The sequence below is a fragment of the Peromyscus eremicus genome, chromosome 1 (assembly GCF_949786415.1).
Source record: "Peromyscus eremicus chromosome 1, PerEre_H2_v1, whole genome shotgun sequence".
NCBI lineage: Eukaryota > Metazoa > Chordata > Mammalia > Rodentia > Cricetidae > Peromyscus > Peromyscus eremicus.
Window position 1 is genome coordinate 59090775 of NC_081416.1, and position 22729 is coordinate 59113503.

A 22729-nucleotide genomic window follows, 5' to 3' on the forward strand; every position below is an offset into this window, starting at 1 on the left:
AGTTGTGGCGGTAGGAATGAGATCAGGGACCTGGTCCTGGCTTCAGCAGCCACCCATCTACGCTTCCTTTATGGTCCTAGGAAGAACTGAACAGGCCCACCACTGTCCGTGCCAGTGGACACAGCAGAGCATTACTTCTCAGGGGCCTCGTGACCATGAAGAGAGGGTCTCCCACTACAGTCCGCCACTATCCCCTGAGGCTTCTCTGAGGGATGCTTTTGTATGGAGGATAGACCAAGGACAGCACTAACAGGATTATCCTGCTTCCTCCGGTACCACAGCTGCCTATGAGGCCATCAGGACCTTGCAAGCCTGTGAAGAACATGTTAGGTCAAATGTCCCTTAAGCAAAATGTTCAGAAGCTTGGCTGGAGGGGAAAGCAGGGTGGAGCTGGGCTACCTGGCTTTTGGCAGGCCTAGGCTCCAGAGTCTGGTGTCCACAGCATGCTTCTGGATTAAGAGTAGCTCTGTCTGCCTCCATGTGGCTGTGAGGACTGGAGTTCTCCCTGTCCTGATGTCTCTAAAGTATGGTCTCCAAGTGAGAACACCTCCCCACTTCAAGTGCTGCTCCCCAGGACAGCCCACCATTCCTTCTGCTTGCTGCTCTATACATTAAACAGCCATATCTTGCCTTCACCAGCCTCCCCTTCTCAAGCCCGAGGCCTTAGCCACAAAGGACCCTGTCAGACATGGAAAATTCATATGTTCTTAGCCTTCATGGTCCCCTTCCAGAGGAGCCAGCCCTCTTCCCACCAGCCCCCCTGCCTCCTTTCTCCCATCTTGTCACCTTGTCACCCTCTATGATTCACCTTAGAGATCCATTCCATCCCAGGGCTTTGAGCTTGCTTGGGAGCTCTCACCTGGAACTGGGGCTCAGCCCATTTGGCCCCTTAATTCTCCCAGCTCTTCTGGAGGAAGCAGACATACTGTCACTGAGGAAAGGGTCTGCTGGAAGCCAAGGCAAAGTAGGAAGGTTCAGGCTCTGAGTGCTCCCTCCTAGGCAGATGGCCACAGCTGGGGCTCAAGCTGCCTGCATTACCTCACTCTTCTGAGGCAGTCTGTTGCTTCCCAGCAGCTTTTCCGTCTTTGGACCTCCAGCCTCTTGCATCCCATTTTCACAGTGTAGCTGTCGGTACTGCAGAGCTGCCTATTGGGTCAGTGACACTTTCAACATGATGAACATGCCACCATGGTGCCTGGCCTGGAGTGGAACTGTTTCCGTGTGTATGTGTGGAGTGAGAGCTGACCGCTGAATGTAGCCCAAATTTTACAGGGACTCACCTTCAGCCCTCAGCGAAGTAGCCCTTGGCAATGTTTTTCCTGTGAGAATGCATCAGGACCTCCATTTTTGGTGTCACCTCTAGGTTTTACAAGCAAGGACAGTGACACCAAATCCTTCATCACATCACAGAGTGAGACTTTCCCATAAGGATGTCACTGTGGGCTGAGGTTAAATTTGGTGTCTGATGAACGGTTTGGGGTTTTCCTCCACCCTAGTCTGTGGCCACCTGTGACTGGATCCCGAACTCACCTGGAGGAAGGAGTTCCTGCTTGCAGCTAACCGCTGTCGCCTCCCTCATAGGCCCCGATACAGTGGGAAGTCCTCCCCTTTATCTTTAGCCTGTTAGTTACCAATGCCTTTTATTCTGTCTAGTGTGATCTGGGCAAGGATTGGAGCCTGGAAATGGCCTGTGCCCTGAACAAATTTCTCTGTGACTCTCGAAGTGGACTCAACAGATTGACAGGCTCAGATGTGGTGTTACCTGTAGGCAATTGCTCATAGAAGTTAGAGGTGGCTGGAGGCAAGAGAAGTATCCATGTGAGGGAAGACTGGGACCAGGTCAGCTCAAGACCTTCCACCTGCTCAGCAGAGGTGAGGGGGGCTGATGGACTGGGCACCTTACAAAGGTGTGTTAGGCTCTTTGGAGGGCTAAGGAGGAAGGCAGGTATGCCCCCACAGAGCACAGGAGCAGGCTTCCGGTGGCTTCAGTCAGCCATACTGGACTAAGATTGTGAGACTTGAAGCGTCACCCTTGTGACGTCTTCAAGTTCCCAGGCATGCAGATTAGGGACAGCCTTTCTCAGGGCTAGAAGCAGGTCTGTCTTTGGGGAAGGACCTACAGGCCTCAGACACATGCCAAGGGACTGTGCCATGTAGTGTCCAGAACGGGCACTGCCTGAGAGAAAGGGGCTGGGCTGGGGAGCCTGTCAAGGCCATGTGGACCAGCCTGGGTGGGGATGGAGGTGCAGCAGGCTTGTATCCAGAGGTTAGAGTCAGTCTGGCTGTGGGGCCAAGCCAGAACTGAGGCCAAGAACCCAGATAAGGAGGGGTTAGAGGCCTGTCTCACCTTGACCTTTGCTGCACCTGGTGACTAGGAAGTGGCCTGTGTGTCACAATTGTCCAGACTCTTATGTTGCACAGGCAAAGGATCCTGAGAGCTGGCAGCAACCACACCTTATTTGTTGGGATGCAGCACTATGCAGAACGTGAACTGAAAATTACAGACTAGGGAGGCTGAGGCCAAAGGATCCTGAATTTAAGGCCAGCCTGAACCACAAGGAAAGTTTCAGGAAGGCCTGGGCTACAAAGTGAGACCCTGTGTCAGAATCACAGTTCCACCGTGGAACCCAGGTGTTGAGAGCTAGTGGTGACCTCCTGTGTGACCTGTCTGCTCTTCTGCCTCCAGGTAAAGGCCGGCGAGTGCAGCCTCAGTGGACCCCTCCAGCAGGGACTGAGCCCTGCAAGCTCCGCTTGTACAATAGCCTCACCCGGAACAAGGTAAGAAGGATGAGATACCCTGTGCCCTTGCAGAGCAAATCATAGCCTGTTAACCACATGGCTCCATGTTTCCTCCTCTTGATTCAGGGTCCTTCTCTTACTCCTGTGCTATGGCCTTTGGAACCCAGACAGAGCTGTGCTCTGAAAGTAGGGCACAAATACTTTGTACACAATCTTTGGGAAAGCCTACCTGCTGGCCAGGCGTGAGTGTTCAAGGTCATCATCACAGCCAAGCCAAGTGCTGGCAGCTTTCAGGAGGACTCATGGCTGTCTAGATTGTCCCGAGCCAAGCAGATTAGGCAAAGTGGCAAACCTGCCAGGTGGTATTGGAGCTTGGAGCCCAGCATGTGCCAGGATGCCAGCACAGGCTCTTGACCTGATAGGCTTACCATGATTTGCTCTGCTTTAGCTCATGGCCATGGTGACACAGGCTCCAGAAAGCTCTCCAGTTGTGGGCTGGGTTGTTGTTTTAATGTTTTATTTTTAATTATATGTATATGTGTATGGGGGGGTATGTGTGTGCATATGAATACAGTGCCCACAAAGGTCAGAGGATTCAGATCCCTTGGAGATACAATTACAGATGGTTGTGAGTCCCCCAGTGTGGGTGCTAGGAACTGAATTCGGGTCCTTTAAAGAAGTATGCACTCATATTTCTCCAGCCCTCTGGCTGGGTTTTTGGTGAGTACACATGCTTAGCAAGCAGGAGATAAGTCTGGGACAGGTCCCATCTCCTTATGTAACTCACTGATGATGACGCCTCCAGAGAAGTCTGAGAGTGTTGGCTAGCTGCTGAGGGCCTTGTGCTCTTTATCTGGACAAGACAGCATCAGTTGTCTGGAGCAGGTAGGATTCAGGGTGGAACTTGTTAGCTGCAACTTGTGTTAAGCAAGCATTTTCACAACAGCAACCTTGTTCCCTTACCCACTCTGAGGAGAAAGGCCCCAGGGAGGAGGGGGTGAGGATGCCCTTGCCAGGCTCCCACTACACAGCTTACCTACTGTGCCATGACTTTATCAGTGAAACAGGAGACAGGAAGGTCTTGCTGGTTGTGGCTCAGGCCTATCATCTAAGTTCGTTTCGGTGGAGGTAGGCGGGTAGTGAATTCAAAGTAGAGCCTGGCCCACAGATAAATGGCCCTAGGTAATCAGTTAGTGTGCTGTTTGTGGCTTCTTTTGCTGTGCCGAGGAGTTGCTTGAGTTTCTGGTGATGGCATTCCTTGTTTTTTAACAAGGATGTATTTATACCTCAAGATGGGAAGAAGGTGACGTGGTACTGCTGTGGGCCGACTGTCTATGATGCATCTCATATGGGACATGCCAGGTAGGTCTGGTGCCTGGGATCTACACTGCTGGAGGATTAAAGACCGCAGGAAGGGGGATGTGCACAGAGCCTATGGTTGCCATCCTGGAATCCACCCAGACACTGCCCTACCAGAGTGGACATGTGATATGTCCATGACATGCAGACTGTAATGGGTTGTAACCCTTCCCTGCCACACACAGACACACACGTTCATGGGTGTGACTTTTCACAGGTGATGGCTGATGGGGTAAAGGCCATGGATCCTGCCCCAACAAGCTGAGTTGCCTTAGCCCAGGTACCTGGTCCAGAAGTGCTGAGGGCTGCAAGGTTTTCAGATTCTGGACTATTTGCATAGGAACAAGGGGTCTTGGGGATGGAACCCACACTGCAACACAGCATTTATTTATTTCATGTATATCTTAGATACATAGCCTAAAGGTAATTTTAATTCTTAACAGTTTTGTTCATGAAACATTATTTCATAGAGTGGAGTGGAAGTTTCTATTTGTGGCATCATGTGAGTGCTCAGAAAACTTGGGATTTGGGGATGTTTCTGGTTTTAGGGTGCTCAGCCTGTGCATGCTCTTCTTGGAATGTCCAGATCATGGACAGTGTGTGCCAACTGGGCAACTGTGCTTTCCACTGTTTTAGGTCCTACATCTCTTTTGACATCCTGAGGAGGGTGCTGAGGGATTACTTCCAGTATGATGTCTTTTATTGCATGAACATCACGGACATTGATGATAAGGTAAAGGGAGTTCCTAAGGTAACACAGTCAGATCTGAATAGCTGACATGAGAGGAAGCAGGACTTTCAGATAAGAAAATACAGCTGCGGAACATTGCTTAGGAGGCAGATTATGAGTTTGAGGCCAGTCTGGACTGCTTAGGGAGTTGCACAGGACTGCTTGGGCTACATGGATGGACAGGTGGACTGAAGGACAGGCTGGCTCAGGTCTGACCTAATAAACACTGAGTCCCTGCTGTGAACTGATAACACAGTTTATGTAGATATAGGGTCATTTGCATAGGCATGTAGATACTGCTAGATATCTACACATTCGTATCATTGGCTAAGTGTCCATAATTCCTGGTTCTTTATGGAACAGGCCCACTCTGTATCTCACTAGCTGAGGAAGTAGGGGCCTCAGTGACCTGTCCTTAGACACCCAGAAATTGACAGACCTCAGCCACACTTTGCAGGTACAGGTGGAGGGTGGTAATAGTGTCCCACAGTGCCACACTGTTTAGGACCTGTGGCTGCCCCCATTCCCCTTCGCCCTCGCTCAGAGTTGCAGTGTGAGCAGTGTTCTACACATGGGAGGGAGTGGACTCTGATTGTTATCAGTCTCCCACCTTGGCAGATCATCAGGCGGGCACGGCAGAACTACCTGTTTGAACAGTATCGGGAAAAGAAACCCCCAGCTGCTCAGCTCCTGAAGGATGTCCATGCTGCCCTGAAGGTAGGCCCTCAACACCATCCTGCCTCCTCCTTGTGCCTCTTAGGCCCTGTGTAGGCCCTTGTCTAGGATGGGGTTTAACCTGGCAGTCATTTCCAAGGCAATACTCAAACCTGCTGCATTGGGGTACCAAAGCTACAGCAGGTTGTCACCCCTGCCAGGCTCATGAGACAGTCACCAGGGCAGAGTTCTGCAGCATATGATGTGGAGTAGGTGGCCCTCCTGTCACTTAGGGGAAGTATCTGATCTATCTCCATCCCTTTTGGTCTGGACTGAACTGCTGTCTGGTCCTCAGTGCTGGGGTCATAAGCAATCTGATGCCCACTTCTGACCACAATGCAGACACATGATCTCTAAGTCCTTGTCACATTCACAGTGCTGTAACCTCCACTGAGGAAGTATGTTCTCTCAGTTTCACACCTTTACTCTGAATGAGCCTCCTTTTAATGCATAGATTCTTATATTACAGTGTCTTAGTTATTTTCCTATTGCTGAGGTAAAACACCATGACGGAGGCAACTTAATAGAAGTTGATTTTGGCTTATGGTTCCAGAATGATGAGCCCATCATGACAGGGAGGCATGACAGCAGTTAGCAGGCATGTTAACAGGAGCAGGAAGCTGAGAGTTCCCGTACTCAAACAGAAGCACAAAGCAGAGGAAGCAAACTGCAAGTAGAAAGGCGTGGTTTTAAGCTCTCCGAGCCTGCCCCAGTGACGTCCTTTCTCCTGCAAGGCTGCACCTCCTAAACCTCCCTAAACAGCACCACTGCGTTCGGACCGAGTGTTCAACTCCCAGAACCTGTGGGAACCATTTCTCCTTTAAACCATCATATATGGTGAGAATGGATCATTCTGCTTCCTGTCATAGTCCATCCTTAGCAACTATAATAACAGCTGCTGGGATGCTCATGGCATTGTCCCTGAGAAGAAATTAGGCCTGGAGTTAGAGCATAGCTGTCTTTGGGCTGACAGGGCTGGGAGCTGGGGGAGCAGGGGCACCCTTGACATAGAGGTGGCCGCCAGCTATTGGGGCTTGCTAGATGTACATTTTGTTATACCCATTTTGTATGGGGGGGGGCAACTTGCTCAGTAAAGTTAAGCATCCTATCTAGACACACATGAAGAAAGGCAGCAGATTTGCCTGGGTTGGGACTTAAAAGTCTGGACACCAGGGCACACAGTGCTCTGATGCATTGAGTCAGCTTTAGGAAGTGGGGTTCTGCACTGTGCCTGACATATTTGGTGTGTTCTTATGGTTGTAGCCATTTTCAGTGAAGTTAAGTGAGACAACAGACCCCGACAAGAGGCAGATGCTAGAGCGGATCCAGAGCTCTGTGAAGCTTGCCACAGAACCACTGGAGCAGGCTGTGCACTCCAGCCCCTCTGAAGAGGAAGTAGAAAGCCACGTGCAGGTGAGCTCTCCTGGGTCCTGAACAACCATTTGTATAAAATGTCATACTCTGCACAAGATTGATCCACATTCAGAGTCAATGCGACCCAGACCCGCGGCTCCGTTCTTAGGGCTCAGCTAGTGTCCCGTCCTACCTGGGAGCCCCAGCCTCTGGGGCCCCATTCCCCAGGCATGGGGCTCAGCACCACGGGAATTGAACTTGGCTTTGGCTTCCCTGTGAGCCCATATTGCAACTCTCTTTCCCCGTGCTCCCTCCTTCCACTTGTGAAACAGCCATCTGTTTTCCCACTCCACAATTATCCACTGGATCTTCCCCCACATTTCTTGGTAGCAGAAAGCAGAGCCGGCAATTGAAGGAGAAGTGAGCAGCAACTTGTAGTTGGCAGTGGAGCCGGGGCTGCCGTAGTTGCCAACTCTCCCACTCCTGAAAAAGCCTCCTTGAGACAAAAGTGAAGGCATCCTGCCCTCTGTCCTACCATAGTAGCTCTCCGAACACAGACGGCCCTTCCCCTTTGTGCTAGCACCCCCTGCTGGCCACTCTGTAACCAGACAGGAGGAACATGGCTGCAGGTCATCAGGCAGCACAAAGGTGTGCGTGCTCAGGAGAGACCTGGCTTCTGTGTTACAGGCTTGTGTCCCACTCGGGGCCCCACCTGAGCTGACCGTTCTACCTTTTGCTCACTTTTTCTGTTAGGATTTCTCTCTTCTGTGTTCCTGCATGACAGATTCTGATGTTTATGAGGAGTCCATGTTGATAACCATGAGGGCCATGTGCTTTCCCTCAGGTTGTGTTTTTGAGATGGGCCCACATGTTATTGCCATTCCTCTGGGGCAAGTTTCTCTCTCATGCTTTTGAAGCCTGCAGTCTGGTGACCAATAGTCCCACTAAAGTCTTTCCCCAGTTCTTCTACCAGTACCCATCTTAAAAAATGTCACACATTCCAGCACTCAGGAGACTGAGGGAGGAGGATTGTAGCCAGTTCCAGGTCAGCCTGTGCTATACATGGAGACTGTGTGTGTGCTTGAAAAGTCCTGATGATATATGTAACATAAACACTGCCGTCTTAGCCGTGTGGTGGTGGCCCATGCCTTTAATCCCAGCACTCAGGAGGAAGAGGCAGGTGGATCTCTGTGGGTTTGAGGCTAATCTGGTCTACAAAGTGAGTTCCAGGACAGCCAGAGCTGTTACACAGAGAAACCCTGTCTCAGAAAACAAACAAACAAAACAAAAAAGCTTTCATCTTAGCCCTGTAAGCACACATATCTCAGTACTAGGAGCAGCCACACTTTTTTTTTTTTAATTTATTATGTATACAGTGTTGTTCTATCTGTATGTACCCCTGTCCGCCAGAAGAGGGCACCAGATCTCTGGAAGAACAGCCCGTGCTCTTAACCTCTGAGCCACCTCTCCAGCCGGAGCAGCCACACTTGTGTGCTGCTGTACCCACCATCCACCACTAGAGCTTGCCACATTCTCAAATGGAAGCTACCTATAAAGCTCTGGTTGCCCAGGCCTTTTCCTAGCCCCAGCATCCTGCCTTCTTTGTCTGACTGTTTAGGGACCTTGAGCAAGGAGTCCTAATTCTTGTGACTGGCTTCTCTCAGCATGGTGCCTTCCAGGTTCATCCATGTTGCAGGGTAGGCCAGCATTTCTATCCATTTAAGGGAAATGGCCTTCCATTGTGCCATGGACACTGGCTGTCCACTCCTGTGTTGTTGTACTGTTTGCTGGTGTATTGCTGAAACATAGTGTGCACGTGTTTGTTTCAGACCCTACCTGCCTTTAAAAGTTTTTCGCATGTGCCAGAGTGGAATTGCACGATCCTACTTGGATTCTCTGTTCAGCATCCTCAGGAATGCCTTTCTGTTTACACAGCACATTTGTGCATTCTCACCAGTGCTTGGTGCCCTACGCCTTTGATAACAGCCATCCCAGTGTGTGGGAGGCAGTCCCTCTTGTGGCCTATGATTGCATTTCCCAGCTGCCAGTGCTGTTGTGTATCCTTGTGTAAACTGTATGTGGTGTGTTGCCTCTGCAAGTTCCTCAGAGTTTCTTTAGGACATATTCTAGCATATAGAATTGCTGAGTATTAGACCATATATTTGGAGGACTTTTGGGAGTCCCCAACACTGACCTACATTCCCAGGTTCTCTGAAGGATCCAGGGGGCTTGTGTGGAGTTGTATTGTTTCTGAGATTGGTCACAGCGACACAGGTGAAACACCATCATGCTGAGAATAGGCAGATGCTGCAAGATTCCATACACAAGATTTCATACACAGCTCTGAATCGACCTACACCCAGGACACAGCACGTGCTGCCCTGGAAAGATCAGCCCTGTAGGAACCGCATCTCCCAGGGAAGCCCACAGGAGCCTCAGCTGTCAGGGCTGTGGTTTCTACATCAGCACAGTCAACAGCTTAGACTCCAGGAAACAAAGCGAGGGCTCCATCCCCGCGGTCTCCAGTGTTAGAGCAGAGCCCATGGGGGCTGCTGCAGCAGGGCCAGGCACCAGCTGCTCAGCAGAGGGAACCTGGCCGTCCTCAAGGTGGCAGCCTTGTTCCTTCTCACATAGATGCTTGTGAGTTCACCAATGGCCACACCCAGCACGTGCACCTTCACCTGGCTCACTGGTCTCCCCTTCTTTCCTTTGTATCAGTCAAGTGAGTGTTTGGAGGTAACACCTATGACTTGGGTACCTCTCCCAAAGTCTCCTGAGACAGTTTTGCTGCTTTCTTGTGTGTGGTGATTTGGACCCCTGTCCTGCCCCTTCTGGGGTTGTTGGCTTTTTTCTGAATGGTTTGTAAGCATCCTACCATATCTGCCCACCGAAGCTTTTCACTTAACTCCATTGCTAGCATGCCTGTCTAACAGCCTTCCTGCCACTGCTTTTCAGTGAGCAGAGAGCCTTAGTTTTCATCCAGATTTATCCCTGTTGTTTGAGTCTTGGGTCTCACTATGTATCTCAAGCTAGCCTAGAACTCTTTGTGGCCTGGAATTCAGCTCCATGCCTCATTTTCCGAGTGCTTGGATTGCAAGCCTGCTCCACTATACGCAGCCCTTTCCTTTTTAGGGAATGAACATTATTTTGTCTCAAGAAATCTGCCCCACCATTCTCCTGTGTTTTCTTTCTTTCTTTCTTTCTTTCTTTCTTTCTTTCTTTCTTTCTTTCTTTCTTTCTTTTCTTTTCTTTCTTTTTTTTTTTTTTGTTGTTGTTGTTGTTTTTTGAGACAGAGTTTCTCTGTGTAGTTTTGGTGCCTTTCCTGGAACTCACTCTGTAGCCCAGGTTGGCCTCTCGAACTCACAGAGATCTGTCTACCTCTGCCTCCTGAGTGCTGAGATTAAAGGCGTGTGCTGCCGCTGCCATCTACCCACACTCCCCACCCCCCACCCCACCCCCGCCTCTGTGTTTTCTTTCAAAGGTGTAAAGTTTTAGAGTTCCCCTGGAAGTCGTGCACATTACTTTATGAGTGGTTAAGTGAGGATTCTGCCTTCCCCTAGGCAGGGGATGCCCTCTTTCCCAGGGACTATGGCATCAGGACTTTCTGCATGTCTCCTATGTAGACTCTGTCAGTTGTACTGTCCAGCCCAGCAGGAGCACCTACTGCCAGTCTGAGAGGAAGCAAATGTTGGTGGTATCCTGTGGCATGTGGAACATTCCAGACCAGCCTCTAGGTCTGTTGATCCTCTGGCTCTGTCTGCAGCACCAATCCTTGCCCATTCTTTATTGCCTCTTTCCTTTCTTTTTTTTTTTTTTTTTTTTAAGATTTTTTTTTTAAATTTTATTGTTTTTGTAAAAAATTTTGTAAGTTTATGTGTATGTGTGCCTGGGTGAGTTTATAAGCACTACATGTATACAGGAGTCTATGAAAGTCCGAAGAGGGTATTGGATCTCCTGGAAATGGAGTTGTTGTGAGCCCTGGAGTGCTGGGAACTGAACCTGGGTCCTCTGGAAGAGCAAGCCATCTCTCCATCCCAGCCTTCATTCTCTGCTCTGTTTTGTCTTACTCCTTAATAGGTGGAGCTCATTTTCTGTTTTAAGTGGGTTTTTTGTTGTTTTGTTTTTTGTTTGTTTGTTTTTTGGAGACAGGGTCTTACTGTGTCTGTGCTACCAGGCCTGGCTGTTTGCTTCTTAAAGATCTTATTTTTACCATGCCTTTAGACCCAGCAGATGGAGCTCTGAGAGTTCTAGGCCAGCCTGGTCTATGAAGTGAGACTTTGTCTCAAACAAATCAACAAACAAAAAGGTATTTTTAGGCTAGGCTCTGAGTCACATAAAAAATGAGAGGTATCATGTAGTTCCTGCTCCCTGCACAGCTGCTCCCATGAGCAGCACCCCACCAGAGTCATGCCTTTGTTACCATCTGGCAGCCTGCTTTGATAAGTGGTTATTTGGCTTTACAGTCAGCTTCCTAACGTTGGGATTACACAGGTGACCACATGTGCTGTGTGTCCTGTGGGTTTGGACCCATGGGTAAGGACTTGGATCCACCACAGAGCTAAGGCTGTGGGCGCTCCACCTGCTCCTCTCTCCCCTGAGCTCCTGGTCGCTGCTGAACTTCATGTGTCTCCATAGACGAGCCTTCCCCAGGAGTGACTGGGTTGCAGTTGCACGGAATGTGCCTTTCCAGACTGGCTTCACACCAAAATGTGAGAGATTCCCCCTCCTCACCTCCATACATGCCACCACCAGTCCTCCAGAGACATCTGTCAGACACCCTGCAGTTCATTCAGTTCTGACACTCAGTGAAGATGGCCTCCGAGCCTGGGAGGTGAAGGCCTCACAACTTCACCTGCCAACCCCGAGTAATAAGCTGTCACCTACCTTGTGACTAGTCAGCTGTGACTCCAGGGTCCCCATAGTCCTCCTCAGCTTCAGTCAGTTTGCCAGGACCAGTCACCGAACTCAGGGAAACAACTGAGATGCATTCACTGACTTATTAGTAAAGCATGCAGAGGCTGAGGCCCAGCCAGGTCACCACTCCTGCACGCCCAGCTTCAGCTACCCAGAACTTCCCAACCGTGTTCTTTGGCTTTTTTGTGGGGTTTTTCTTGTTGTTGTTTTGTTTGTTTTTTTGTTTTTGTTTATTGACATAGGGTCTTTTCAAAGTCCAGTCTAGCTCCAAACTGATTATCCTCCTGCCTCAGCTTCCTAAGTGTTGGAATTACACATGTGACCACCACAACCCACTTTCTTTGGTTTCTTGTGGGCCTTCATGATGCAGGTATGATTGATTAGTCTGTCGAAAGCCACTGATAATCAGCTCAGCCTTCCATCCTCCTCTCCTTTTGAAACCTTGGCGGCTGGAACTCTCTTGACAAGCAGACCCCACTTCAAGGCTGTGCCCTCAATGGCACAAAAGGTGCTCCTTCACCCAGGAAATTCCAAACTAGTTAGAGGCTTTGTGTAAGAAACTAGAGACGAGTGTTGTGTAATTATTTCACAGTACCGCTGCTTCTCTTAGAAATCTGTGTTCTAAGTTGTTCATGGCCTCATAGCTCATGTCTTTTTAGCACTGACTAATATTCCATATCCTATTGTCTAGGTGCGCCCATTCATTTATCTGAGTGGTGTCTTGCTTCCAGGTCTGGCAGTTAGGAATAAAGCTGCTATAGACAGCTGTGTGTGGGCTTTGTGTGGACCTAAGTTTTCAGTTCTTTTGGATAAATAACAGTGAATGTGCTTGCCAGATCATTCGGCAAACGAATGCTTATTTCTTTCGAAGCTTCCCACTGTCTTCTAAAGTGTTGGCACCATTCTGAGCTCCACTGGCCTTGAGAGAGTCCCCACTGCGGTGTCATCAGCAGAGTCCAGAAGACTCTGCCACCATCGTAGGTGTGGGGCTTATGGGAATTGGGTTGGGTTTACTTACTTACTTTTTGGTATGTGTGCATGTTTGTGCAGCAGTCGGAAGAGGGAGTCCAATCCCTGGATCTGCGGTGACAGGCAATTGAGAGCTACCCGTTATGGGTGCTGAGATTCAAATTTAGGTCATCATGGCTCAGCAGCAAGTGCTCTCCAGCCCCTGTGCTGTGTTTTATTTTATTTTGAGACAAGACCTTTCTTTAGCCCTGGCTGTCCTAGAACTCACTATGTAAAGTAAGCTGGCCTAGAACTCACAGAGATCCACCTGGCTCTGCTGTGCTTTAATTTGAGTTCATTGATGGAATGTGTTACCAAGCACCTTTTCATGACTGTTTTGGAGCTTCTTTCTTTCTTTCTATTTATTTATTTATTTGTTTGTTTGTTTGTTTATTATGTATACAGAATGTATGACTTCAGGCCAGAAGAGGGCACCAGATCTCATTACAGATGGTTGTGAGCCACCATGTGGTTGCTGGGAATTGAACTCAGGACCTCTGGAAGGGCAGTCAGTGCTCTTAACCTCTGAGCCATCTCTCCAGCCCATGGAGCTACTTTAAAGAACATTTTTTAAAATGTTGATCTCTTAGGGCTGGACAATGACTCAGTGGTTAGGAGCACTGGATGCTCTTCCAGGTTCGATTACCCACACCCATATGGCAGCTCACAACTGTCTGTATCTCCTGTTCCAGGGCATCCATCGCCCTTAACATACATACATGCAGGCAAAACACCAATGCACATTAAAAGAAAAATGTGGATCTCCAGTTGTCCATTGCCACTTGTAGCAGTTACGTTTCAGTTCCTGTGATAAACCACCATGAACAAAAGCAACTTAAGGAAGGAGTTTGGGGGTGTGGTGCAGAGTGATGGCTTATGTTTCCAGAAGGAAAGTCCATAATGATGGGGGAGGCATGGCAACAGGGAGCCAGAGCAGGAAGCTGAGAGAGCAAACTGGAAGTGGAGTGATTCTATAAACTCCTAAAGCCCATCCCCACTGATGAACTTCCACCTCCCCAAATGGCACCACCATCAGGGACCAAGTTTTCAAATACCTGTGTCTATGCGGGACATCCTCCTTCTAACCACCACACTACTATACCAATTTGTTGAGTGATTTTTTTCAATTATGTTTTTATTTATTTGTCAGGGTGGGTGCACATCCCACTGTATGAACAAGGAAGTCAGAGGACAACTTGCAGGAGTTGATTCTCTCCTTCCACCACGTGGGTCCCAGTGACTGAACTCAGGGCATCAACCTTGGTAGCAAGTGTCCTTATCTGCTGAACCATCTCACCAACTCATGCTGAGTGGGTTTTCTTTCTTCTTTTTTAAAATAAGGTTGGTGGTTTTATGTGTCAGTTTTGTGTTACTGTGACAAATTCCTGAGGGAACCGACCTATAAGGAGAAAAGTGCTAACGGCTCAGTTTCAGGAGTCCTTAGTTGGCCCTGATGCTTTGGGTCTGGGGTGGGAGGTGGGGGTGGAGGATGCTGTTCATTTTGTGGCTCTTGGCTTTTTTGTTGTTTTGTTTTTTGAGACAGGGTTTCCCTGTGTAGCCCGGGATGTCCTGGAACTCACTCTGTAGACCAGGCTGGCCTCAAACTCCTGTTCTTCATAGTCTGTTAGTGCTGAGAGGCAACCCTGGGGCCTCTTCTTTATACATAATGACATCTCTGCCTGCACTGTGACCCTTACCAGTAGTCTTTAGTTAGTTTCTCTGCTTATCTGGAACAAACTGATCGGAGCTGGCCAGATTTCCTTCTTCCAGGTCTATTCTCTGCTCTGATGAAGCTCTGGCAGGTTCCTCATTGGTTAAATAGCTCTCCTGAAGTCAGTGTCACAGGTCACTGTGTGTGGCTATCCCAGAACACTTGAGTCTTGGTAAGCTATAAAGTACAGAAATCTATTCCTTATAATTCCTGAGCCTGGGAAGTTCAGGACCAAGGTATCCTCCATCATCCACTCTCAGGGGCAGAATGGAAAGAGAGGGTGTGTGTGGGGAAGACCACTTCTGACCCTTACACAGTGCACATTAATTTGTTTACCAAAGGCAGGTGACCTAAACACCTGTTAGCCCCGCTTCTCACAGTGTCAGCACTGGCTATGTCTGCAGCCTGGCTTCTGGGGGACGACATGAAGCCCAGGGCAGGCAGGCAGGCAGGCAAGCAGGCTTTTCTTTTCTGCTTCAAAAAACCTTCCATTGTAACCACAGGCAAACACAAGCCCATTTTTCTCAGTATCAAACGTGAGAAACCTGGTGGGGTTCCTAGAGGTAAAGCATGATGACTGGTCCTCTGGGAGTTGTTCCCTGGTGAGGCCCACCAGCCTCTTTAATTATCTGTCACATTGCTGGCTCCATGGCCTGTCCAACTCTGTATCCTCTCTGCTGAGCCCTGCTCTCCTGGCTGCTGTCACGACCTCACATTCCCTCTGGACACCAGAGTCTGGAGCTAAGAAGAGCCTGTGCTTTTGTTTTCTGTCTCATACCTGCTGGGTGGGGGGCGCAACACTTCATACTTCCTGCAGGTCCTCACTGCTGGAGTTAGAGCTAAAATCCAGTCTTCTTTATCACTTCCATGTTTATACATTTTGAGGCCATCTGATTGTGGGTTTCAAGTTTTTTTGCTATGAGGTATTTTTGTCTCCTGTCATGTGGAAGGCGACTTATAGTCCCTAGAAATAAACCAGGCCCCACTGGCCTCTTTGCTGGATGGCCAGCATGGACTTGAAAATCCTGTCTCTGCTTTCTCTCAGCTTCGTGCCATTTTTCCCAGGCAGGCCAAATTCCTGAGCCTACCTCTGTCCCCTCACTTAGTGACCTGTTTTCTGGGACAGCTGTTTTATCGAGGGACTATGGGAGTCCAGCCCCTCGATAGTCCCCTCCCCAGGGTCTGGGAAGAATCTACAACCAGCTGATAATTAATCTTTGATAAAAAGAAATGAATCTTATGTACACGAAAACTCTTAGTCCATACACTTTATTATTCTGTGTCAGTTCTCTCTCTACAAGCTTCTATTCTCCTTTAGCTCCTTTCTTGCCTGATTTCTCTCTATATTCGTCTACTGCTCCCTCTAAGTTCTATCTTAATTCTCTCGTCTTAATTCTGCCTCATCTAGGTCCTTATCAATCTCGTTCTTACCCAGCTAGTACTTTCCCCATCTGACCTCTTCCTCATCTTCCATCTCACCCCCCCCCCCCCATTCTCTCTGGACAAAAATCCTCCTTGTCCCTCTCTGTTCTCCATCTCTCCCGGTCCTCCCCAAGTCTCTCAGGAGGTCCAGTTATAAAAACCCAAGCAATAGCAATCCCCTTGTTTGAGCAAGGTCACCAGGCTTAAATTCTACTGAGTCATAAAGGCAGGTAAGGAATTTTCCTCAGGCAGTGACGACCACCAGGTTTCCAGTGTCAATGGAGGGGTGATAAGAATCACACAGAGGGGCAGTAGTTGTTAATTATCATTTGCAGTCCAAAAGGGAAGTGACTAATGAATTAACTAAAGGCTAAATTCGGGTAATATCTAAGAAGAGGGATCTTGTGTGCTCAACTGTAATCTTAAACGTGATTGGTAGAAAATGTTAAAAATCTGTAAGTTGCTAGGTCAATGGGAGAAAATAAAACTGTCTTCTTTTTTCCTTTGGCTCCCATCTGTCCAAGCTGTCTGCCATTTTTTTTCTGCAGGGTGGGGGAAGATGTGCTCGGTTGCTAGGCAACTTGTGTACTGCTAAATGCCTCTGGTGATAGTTAAAGGGAGATCTGGAACTAGAGGTAAGATTTGAGATAGGAGGAAGTTAAGCTTAATTGGCACATCCGCCAGGCCTTCTCAAATGGGTAGTCTGGATGCTTAAGTCTGTTCTTAGAGGGTACAGAGGTATCTCTGATAAGGTACTTTCCTCCATCTGGGGATGGACCTGGCCAGATGCTGCCAATGATGATAATTACAGGGAGGCTTGAACTGGGGTTCTGGCTGAGCATAGCTGTCAGCATGGAAGGTTATCTAAATATTCCTAGAAGTGGTTAGATAAGGAGTTAAAGGTCTATGAAGTTAATAAGACCGTAAGAAAGGAGGGTCCGAGCTAAATTGTGTAAAGCTATTAACGTCCACCTGACCTAGGTGGTGTCTCCTTGTGGAATTTACCTTAAATCAGGAAACTAGCTTGTGGACTGTTATTACTGTTAGTCATTGAAAGTGGCTAAGGGAAATATCTGATTCCAGAGGAAGCCTTTCCTGAGGCTGTTCTCCAAATACCTGGAATGTGTATATCCAGAGAGTGATCAGTCCACACTGTTAGCCCTTCTTAGGGAAAAATCAATTGGGGAAACTATGAAGGCACACATGATTTTCATAACAGAAGACAACTGATATATATATAACAAGCCAAGTAACACCGAAAGCTTCTTGGAATTTGGCTTCCTTTGAAAGAATTCCTTGATCCCTTCAGGTAGTGACTTTGCCATAACCAGCTCAGTTCTTATGATATATTTCTGTGTCCCACAGCAGTTCCCGTTTTTTCGTTTAGTAAAAAAAGGAGAATGTTTAATTCTCTCTAGGGCAGTGAATATGTAGATAAACTTAAATTTGAAGATGACTTGAAAATGTTAAGTAATGATTAACATTGATAAAACTTAAATTTGGAGATGACTTGAAAATGATAAGTAATGATTAATATTGATATTTAATCAATATTGTATCAGTACTATATATACTTATAATCAATAGTTTATATAGATGTCAGGCTGAGAATTAGTTTAACCATCTCTTAGGTATAGTTGTATATAGTTAGAACATCTCTGTCCTTGTAAGGGAGCAGAGTATAGCTAGTATACGAGCTAGTATAGCATAATATGGTCAAAAGTGTCTGAATACTATGATTGTGACTTGTCAAAAAGAAATGGTTAGTTTGGAACATTAACTATCTATTAATCTTTGGTTAGTGGTATAAATTTGGTTAACCTGTATTTTAAGGAGGCATAGTTAAAGAGTTACCTGAGTTAGTCTGAGCACCTGTGGGACCAAGGCTGCAGCTGAAGCTTACCTAGTCTCTCATGGTTATTTCCTGCTGATAGGGGGTGAAGCTGTGAGAGTCTTGAGGCCCGGAATGCAGTGGAAACCCAGGAAGCGCAGGCTGTTTCAGGCTCTGTGAGACACGCAGTATAGCAGAGTTTTCTGTCTCATGGGCTGGAGGGGGTGATGCAGGGTTCAGCCGGACAGCACATCTGTCAGCACACAGCAGCTAGACAGCATGTCCGTGGTCCAGAGGATGAAAATCTGTAACTTTTTTTTTTTTTTTTTTTTAAGATTTATTTATTACATATACAGTGTTCTGTATGCATGTATCCCTGCAGGCCAGATGAGGGCACCAGATCTCATTACAGATGGTTGTGAGCCACCATGTGGGTGCTGGGATTTGAACTCAGGACCTCTGGAAGAGCAGTCAAGAGCAGCCAGTGCTCTTAACCTCTGAGCCATCTCTCCAGCCCGAAAATCTGTAACTCTTTAAATGATTAGAATTTCTGCTGGAGCCGGGCGGTGGTGGCGCACGCCTTTAATCCCAGCACTCGGGACGCAGAGCCAAGCGGATCTCTGTGAGTTCGAGGTCAGCCTGGTCTACAGATCGAGATCCAGGAAAGGCGCAAAGCTACACAGAGAAACCCTGTCTCGAAAAACCAAAGGAAAAAAAAAAAGAATTTCTGCTGGAAATAAATATATGTATTCATGGTAGAACATGCAGCCGAGGAGTTTTAAAGAGGAAACCTTTTCTCTTAGGTGTACCTATGGAATATTCAATGTGTGGTTAGCACATGAGAGAAGGGGATACAAGGCCAGGGAGAGGGAAAGCTCCTCCCAGCCCCAGAGAAGAAAAAGAAATTTTGTAAGTGGGAGATAAAAACTGTAGTTAAGTTGCATTCCTCCCAGTCCTTCTTGGCTTGTGAGCATTGGCAAATTCTGATCTCCTAGAGCTTATAAGAACCTTCTTAATAGACAAAATCTTAGACATGTTAGCAGTATAACAGTGGTAAATTTTGTCAGAGCAAAATTATGAATCCTTGGAGTCCCAACAAAACATCAGGTGGCGCATGCCTTTAATCCCAGCACTCGGGAGGCAGAGCCAGGCGGATCTTTTTTTTTTTTTTTTTTAAGATTTATTTATTTATTATGTACACAGAAGAGGGCATCAGATCTCATTACAGATGGTTGTGAGCCACCATGTGGTTGCTGGGAATTGAACTCAGGACCTCTTGAAGAGCAGTCGGTACTCTTAACCTCTGAGCCATCTCTCCAGCCCGCCAGGCGGATCTTTGTGAGTTCGAGGCCAGCCTGGTCTACAGAGCGAGATCCAGGAAAGGTGCAAAGCTACACAGAGAAACCCTGTCTTGAAAAACAAAAAAACAAAAAAACAAAAAACAAAACCAAAAAAAACAACAACAGCCGGGCGGTGGTGGCGGACGCCTTTAATCCCAGCACTCGGGAGGCAGAGCCAGGCGGATCTCTGAGTTCGAGGCCAGCCTGGGCTACCAAGTGAGTTCCAGGAAAAGCGCAAAGCTACACAGAGAAACCCTGTCTCAAAAAACCAAAAAAAAAAAAAAAAAAAAAAAAATCAGGATAGCCAGAGAATGAAATCTGAAATGTATCATTTATATCTATCTCAAATCTCATTTGTCTTTTGACAAAAATTAATAAAATACATTTAGAACAGAATTATTACTTCTAATCATATTTCTGTAAGTTTTATATCATTGATGAACAGTTCAGCAAAAGGATCTGGAATTGTATCAATTTATTCATATTCAAAGCTCAGTATTTAAGAATCTAGAGGTAAATAACAGCCTGTAATCAGACTGTCAGCTAGGAGCAAGCCTTTGTCCTGTAGCGGTCTAGCCATTTGGTGTGACCAGGCAGTCCAGGATTCATAAAGGCAGATCAATGTCCTGTGAAGACAAGTAAGCATATCCTCTTCCTGACATTATGAAAACATCAGGACCTTTTCAAATACCAGTGAGACGATCATAGAGGCTTAGGTATAACTTTGTGGCTTGGCCTGGGGGTAATAAGGAATGCCTGTAGTGGGAGATATGAAAAATTAAGCACCAATTCTTAAGAGCTCTTGAAGTATATGTAAGGCCGTTGTCTATATATGAGCTCTAGGTATTCCCTAAATTGAAAAGCAGTGAAATAAGTGGTGTATTATCTCTTATTTCATAACCATAAATCATAAGGATGTAAGCCTCGTGGTGAGCTTCCATAGGGAGAAAATTTGTAATTGTTGGACAGACATAAGAAAAGGTGCCAGTATATCCTGTAGAGCTATCTGCCAATCTATAGACTCATAAGTGTCATAGTTTGATATAAATATAATATCTGTGCAATAAATGTATTATAAGATATATGTATATACATATATATTATTAGGTTGGGGGACTATGAGGAAGCTATAATTGACAGTTCTGATAGTTAATCTGTATATATAAAATGAGGAACTTGGCCGGGCGGTGGTGGTGCATGCCTTTAATCCCAGCACTTGGGAGGCAGAGCCAGGCAGATCTTTGTGAGTTCGAGGCCAGCCTGGACTACAGAGTGAGTTCCAGGAAAGGCACAAAGCTACACAGAGAAATCCTGTCTCAAAAAACAAAAAAAAAAAAAAAAAAAAAAGAGGAACTCTGCTCAATAAATGAGTCCTGGATAAACAGAACTCGCATTTCCTGCTCTGTATGTCATCTTTGGCCTCCATCATGGCAGGGTGAGTAGGCAAGTTAAAAGTGAAATGCTGGCCATCTTTAGGGTGAGGTGGTATGGTAACGAAGCAATCTTGTACATCAATGGTGATTGTTTGATTTCTGGGGATGGCCGTGGGAGATGGCAAGCCAGGCTGTGAGATTCCCCCTTGGTTTTAATAAATTTTATTTAATTTCTTAAGGTCTTGTAACAGTCTATAAGCCTGATTTTTCTAAGTAGAAAATATTGGGGTGATTTAAGGGCTGGTGGGGGGCTTTGTATGCCCAATATTTAAGTTTTTCCTCCACCAGACAAGTTGCAATTACAGTTCTCTCTGCATTTAAAGGTCATTGCTTAACCCAGATAGGAGCATCAGATTTACAAGTAATGGGGTCAACAGTGGACAGTGGCCCCTAGGATGAATTTTGATGCCTTAGGCCATGTCTTTCATTTATGATTTCTGTAATAATGGGCTCAGTTATGCCTTGGGTTTGTTTATCCAAGTTCTTTTAAGTTTAAAACCCATCTGTAGCATTTGAAATGATATTAGTCCACAGCAGAGATTAATGGTACATCCATTAGTTACAGCATGTCTCTTCTCCATAGTGTGTTAGGTATGGAGGATGACATATGGGCAGAATATGCCATAATTTTATCTATTTGACCATCTTAATATTTTTGAGCTGTTAGCAATAATACTAGGTTGACCTAGGCCTATAAGAGACAAAGGAGTAATAGTCGTCTTAAGTACTTGGCCAATCTTTTCCTGAAATGTAAGAAATGTCCGTGCTTATGTCTAGCAAGTCAGTTATTTTTTTTTTCCTCTCTTTTAAGTGTTTAGGTGGTTTGGAATATTTAATTTCCTGAACCCAGAAGGCCGTATCACTAGAATCCACACCAGCAGCTTCCTTAGGCACTGCCCTGCATGAATCTGAACTGTTTTTGTAGGGGGTTGTTGATCTTAATCTCTCCAGAAAAGTCAGAATCGCACACCCCTGGGGCGACATTAATACCTTGTACAGCAGAGGAGCTACAACCTATATTTAGCCCCAGTGTACCTTCTGGGGAGGTCTGCAGACTCTTGTATTAAGGCATATAAGTCCATTCCTAAAGCTTATATATCTCAGACCTCAATAATAACTTTATCCATAGATCTAACTTAGGCTTACATCCTCACCACCACCACCCCCCATTCTCTCTGGACAAAATCCTCCTTGTCCCTCTCTGTTCTCCATCTCTCCGGTCTCCCCAAGTCTCTCAGGAGTCCAGTTATAAACCCAAGCAATAGCAATCCCCTTGTTTGAGCAAGGTCACCAGGCTTAAATTCTACTGAGTCATAAAGGCAGGTAAGAATTTTCCTCAGGCAGTGACCACCAGGTTTCCAGTGTCAATGGAGGGGTGATAAGAATCACACAGAGGGGCAGTAATTGTTAATTATCATTTGCAGTCCAAAAGGGAAGTGACTAATGAATTAACTAAAGGCTAAATTCGGGTAATATCTAAGAAGAGGGATCTTGTGTGCTCAACTGTAATCTTAAACGTGATTGGTAGAAAATGTTAAAAATCTATAAGTTGCTAGGTCAATGGGAGAAAATAAAACTGTCTTCTTTTTTCCTTTGGCTCCCATCTGTCCAAGCTGTCTGCCATTTTTTTTCTGCAGGGTGGGGGAAGATGTGCTCGGTTGCTAGGCAACTTGTGTACTGCTAAATGCCTCTGGTGATAGTTAAAGGGAGATCTGGAACTAGAGGTAAGATTTGAGATAGGAGGAAGTTAAGCTTAATTGGCACATCCGCCAGGCCTTCTCAAATGGGTAGTCTGGATGCTTAAGTCTGTTCTTAGAGGGTACAGAGGTATCTCTGATAAGGTACTTTCCTCCATCTGGGGATGGACCTGGCCGGATGCTGCCAATGACGATAATTACAGGGAGGCTTAAACTGGGGTTCTGGCTGAGCAGAGCTGTCAGCACAGAAAGTTATCTAAATATTCCTAGAAGTGGTTAGATAAGGAGTTAAAGGTCTATGAAGTTAATAAGACCGTAAGAAAGGAGGGTCCGAGCTAAATTGTGTAAAGCTATTAACGTCCACCTGACCTAGGTGGTGTCTCCTTGTGGAATTTACCTTAAATCAGGAGACTAGCTTGTGGACTGTTATTACTGTTAGTCCTTGAAGTGGCTAAGGGAGATATCTGATTCCAGAGGA

General features: G+C 46.7%; 1 protein-coding gene across 2 annotated transcripts in view; it reads left to right on the forward strand.

Moving 5' to 3' along the window:
* Window positions 1–22729, forward strand: part of Cars1 (cysteinyl-tRNA synthetase 1) — a 56448-nt gene that overhangs the window by 8974 nt on the left and 24745 nt on the right. For both annotated transcript variants that reach the window (XM_059264125.1, XM_059264116.1), the window contains 5 exons: window positions 2687–2778; window positions 4013–4101; window positions 4735–4831; window positions 5447–5545; window positions 6806–6955. In XM_059264125.1, the coding sequence (XP_059120108.1) occupies window positions 2687–2778; window positions 4013–4101; window positions 4735–4831; window positions 5447–5545; window positions 6806–6955 (527 nt within the window). The remainder of the gene's footprint in view (window positions 1–2686; window positions 2779–4012; window positions 4102–4734; window positions 4832–5446; window positions 5546–6805; window positions 6956–22729) is intronic.